General features: G+C 47.5%; 1 protein-coding gene across 1 annotated transcript; it reads right to left on the bottom strand.

Annotated features, from left to right (window-relative positions):
• Positions 1–1394: 1394 nt before the first annotated feature.
• On the bottom strand, positions 1395–3496 carry LOC147893248 (E3 ubiquitin-protein ligase RING1-like). Its single transcript, XM_087386208.1, has one exon. The coding sequence runs from the start codon at positions 3391–3393 to the stop codon at positions 2050–2052; it is 1344 nt and encodes a 447-aa protein (XP_087242334.1). The 5' UTR covers positions 3394–3496; the 3' UTR covers positions 1395–2049.
• Positions 3497–3789: the final 293 nt, after the last annotated feature.

Raw genomic sequence — 3789 nt, forward strand, 5'->3', positions numbered from 1 at the left:
GCATGAAAGGAATATTGGGAAAATAGACACATCAGATCTTTTTACAAAGATGATGTCAAACGCATATCTAGATGAATCCAGGAAAATGCCCAAACTCATCCTCTTAAAACACAGCACAGTGTGCAGTTTCAATCTCATGATAGTCATCCATAAGGTTGAAAACCATAAACTGTGACAAAGGCTAGCAGTAAACGAGAAGGCTAATAAAAAAGTAATCCACATTTTTCTTCATTCAAGCTAGCTAACTGCTTGCGAAGACTGTACCATTTCATTTTAGTCTGTCCCAAACGACCATCTAAGCAAAAAATGCTTAGACAATCTAGCTGATAAAAGCACACATTGTAATGCAGAAATTCCTACATAAAATATGGCAATCATCCTATTCTATGGTGTGCTTGCCTCCCTAAACAGAAGATGTCTTTTATCCCCCCCAAAACAAAACACACACATGCACATGCAAAATACTGCCTGCCTGCAGACAATAGTGCGACCAGACACATCGTGACACAGAAATTCCTAGACAAAATATCGCATGACACAGAAGAAAATGGTTTTTAAACATGCCCCTGCCGCATCTTCCCCTTCAAGAGAGGGCTTACATGACAACTTAAAACTAAGGTGGGAATGGACAGATGGAAAAAATGTACCAAGAAGAGGACACTTTGCAAGGAAACATCGAGGATGAGCACCATTTGCTTCTTGTCTGCCAGACATATCAGCAGATAGGAAATGTCAGATACATACCTCTGACCAATGAGCTGAGCTCTAGAATGACAAGAGAGCAATAACAAGGCAATACATAAATTTGTTGCCAAGAGTGCCAGTCATGTCAGGGCATGTGTGTTTGTGCCAAGCATACCAGTATTTATCAGGGCATGGGGCATCCTGGAACCACACATGCATTCATGCCAAGTGAGCCCTCATGTGCACACGATGCAAAGACACAGTCCACCCCGCAAACAAAAACCTGTGAGAGGATCTATGAACTCTTATCACCAATTCACCCAGCTCTACACAGTATAACACACTACTTCAACCCACCATCCCACCCTCTGGTTATCATTTCTCCTCCATCTATTGTACTCCCAGCTTCTAGACACTCACTTATGTTCACCTTTACTTCTTGTATATTGGCAACCAGACTTCAAACTAATAACAGCATAGTCAGAGCAAGCTTCATCATACGCAACACCAAGCTTCTTTGATTCTAGATTCTCTGAAGAACACCAAGCATTCGTTCAAAAACGCGTTCGAACAGGAGAAGAAATAGAGGCAAGAACAAAATGTCCAACGGAGACATCCTAATAATTGGAGCATGCAGGTTGCTTACCAATGCAAAACACCAAAAAAGGTAATCCCAGGCAATCAAAGAAGCATGCATGTGACCATTGTCATAACTCAAGCAAATTTAAGCAAGATCATGTAAATGCTTAGTATATTATAAACAATTTTCAACAGCCATTTAAAAATTAACGTCCACATTTCTCTCTACATGAGAAGAAATAAAATCCAACACAAGCTAAACCAAAGAGAAATTGTCTTGTGAGGAATTCTTAAGGGAAATAAAATCAGATATATGGTCCCAAGTAAGTCAGCAGCAAAGCTGGCAGCGATCTCTTACATCGGCTATACATTCTTGCCACGAGTTAATCAGCCGGTAAGTAAATCTCAAAGGCGGCTGAGGGCTAGAACGACGAGAAGAAGCGGTTATTCACACACGGTGCAAGGAATGACAATTCCCTGTCTGTACAAACAGGAGTAAGAACTGGTTCAAAAGACGAGAAGGAAATAAGCTTTCAGCGGGGTGTGTTTAAGTTCCGCAGGGAGGAACAGGAGTTGCGCTGAGAGGGACGACATTGTTTTCATGGGTATTAAAGGGAAAAGAAAACACTGATCTGAGGTGTCACAGACCAGCAGCACTAGTGAGCGTTAAACGGAAATAACGGCAAGGTGACTGCTCAAATGCTCAAAGCAGACGCAATCCGACTCCGGAGGTAGCACGGCCTACCCAAGCTAGAAAGCAAACCGGATCAACAACCCTTAGTGATTCTACCACCCAAAACGCTTTCCCCTACTAGAATTGACATTGGTATCACCGTCGTCTGGGTCGGAGGAAGAAGCTTGCTGCCCACCACCAGAAGTGGAAGCATGGTGAGAATTGGAACTTCGAAAAAGCCACGAGAAGAGACCGCTGCGTCTACTCCCAGAGCCTCCTGCCTCGCTCCCTGAACCGGACTGTCGGCTGCTTGAAGAAAATCGGGATGCATGCCTATCGTTTGTGGCACCCACGTCAACCGTAGCGGTTTCTTGCAAGTCGTTGCCAGAAGTAGAAGGCTCCGCTGCCAATGTGTTGAAATCTGAGCTCGTAGATGCCCTCGCTCCGCTTTCGGGTTCCGCGTTCACCGTCTCCGCTGCCGCTTCAGCTGCTTGATTCTCCTGTGGTGGGTCGTCATTCCTACCAATGCCAAAGAGTATAATCGATCGCACATGCATACCCACGCCTGTAATTCCCACGATGGCGAGGCCGCGCTCACCCCCGGCGTCTGTACCCTCCGTCCTGGTCCGAATCCCCGGTGAATTTCCTTCTGCGGACGGTGCACGGCTGTCGGTGTGATCTTCAGTCGGCATCTCATGTCGGCAAATTGGACAGGAGCTATGTAATGCTAACCACGGCAAGATACAATCAGAATGGTACAGGTGCTTACAGGGCATCTCCCTTACCTCGCCTCCGATCTCGAACATCTCCTTGCAAACTGCACAGTAAATCTCGTCAACTTCCAAGCTCTGCTTGCTGATGGTCAAGGTCGGCATGGCTTCCACAGAAGCTTTGGACGCAGGTGGTGATCCGTGTCTTGCGCCATCCCCGTCTATAAGTTGCTGGAAAAGAAGGTCTAAACCAGTGCCAAGAAAGAAATCTCGCGCATCCACGAGTCTTCGGGAACCCCCGTCGTCGCCTGCGTGATCTTGCCCAGCCCCCTCTCGTCTCGAAATAGGGAGAATTACATCCAAACCGGAGCGCCCATCCTGCTGTGCAGCTCCACCACCGCTACCCAGATCCGGGTCAGGAGAGTCGCGACCGGCGTGCGAGCTCAAGAGGGACATGATCTCGAGGATCTGGAGGATGGAAGAGCGGGGGGGGCTGTCGGGGGAGTTTCTGCGCTGGAGGCGACGGCGCAATGCATCGGTGCGGGCGGAGCGAGAGGAGAGGTCACTGGTGCGGCCGACAAAGAGAGCGAGGGGGTTGGGGGGGAGGGAAGAGTCAGGGGAGAGGCCACCGGAGAGCTCTTCGACGAAGTCACAGCTACAGAGGGGGCAAACGAGGCGGGGGGGAGAGGAGAGGCGAACGATGCGGTGACAGGAGTGGCACCAGAAGGGAGGGGAGGGGGAAGACATGGCAATTGAGCAAGGGATTGCGGGCTATGGAGATGGGCTCGAGGGATTTTGCTGGCTATGGCGGTGAAGATCTGCTGCAACAATTCACAGCAGAAACTCGGAATTTACCACAAAAATTTGTGAGATCTGCCAGCCCACCGCCCTTTATAGCAAGAAGACGACGTATAAATCTACGTATACCGTATCATATACCCTCTACCAATATATATCCTTTCTCCCAAAATCAAAAAAAGCACAAAATACACTTCCAATACTCCCAAAATAAAAAAAGCACCCCTCTTTTCCATTGCTCATTTTGAAATTACATTTGTGTTGACATTTTCCGTCCTCCCTCTCACTTATGATCACTATTATGTCCCCACGATGTTGAAACAAGGTGGATGATCTATCTATCAT

The sequence above is a fragment of the Dipteris shenzhenensis genome, chromosome 15 (assembly GCF_047967505.1).
Source record: "Dipteris shenzhenensis isolate YYH24624 ecotype China chromosome 15, Dip_SZ_1.0, whole genome shotgun sequence".
Lineage (NCBI taxonomy): Eukaryota > Viridiplantae > Streptophyta > Polypodiopsida > Gleicheniales > Dipteridaceae > Dipteris > Dipteris shenzhenensis.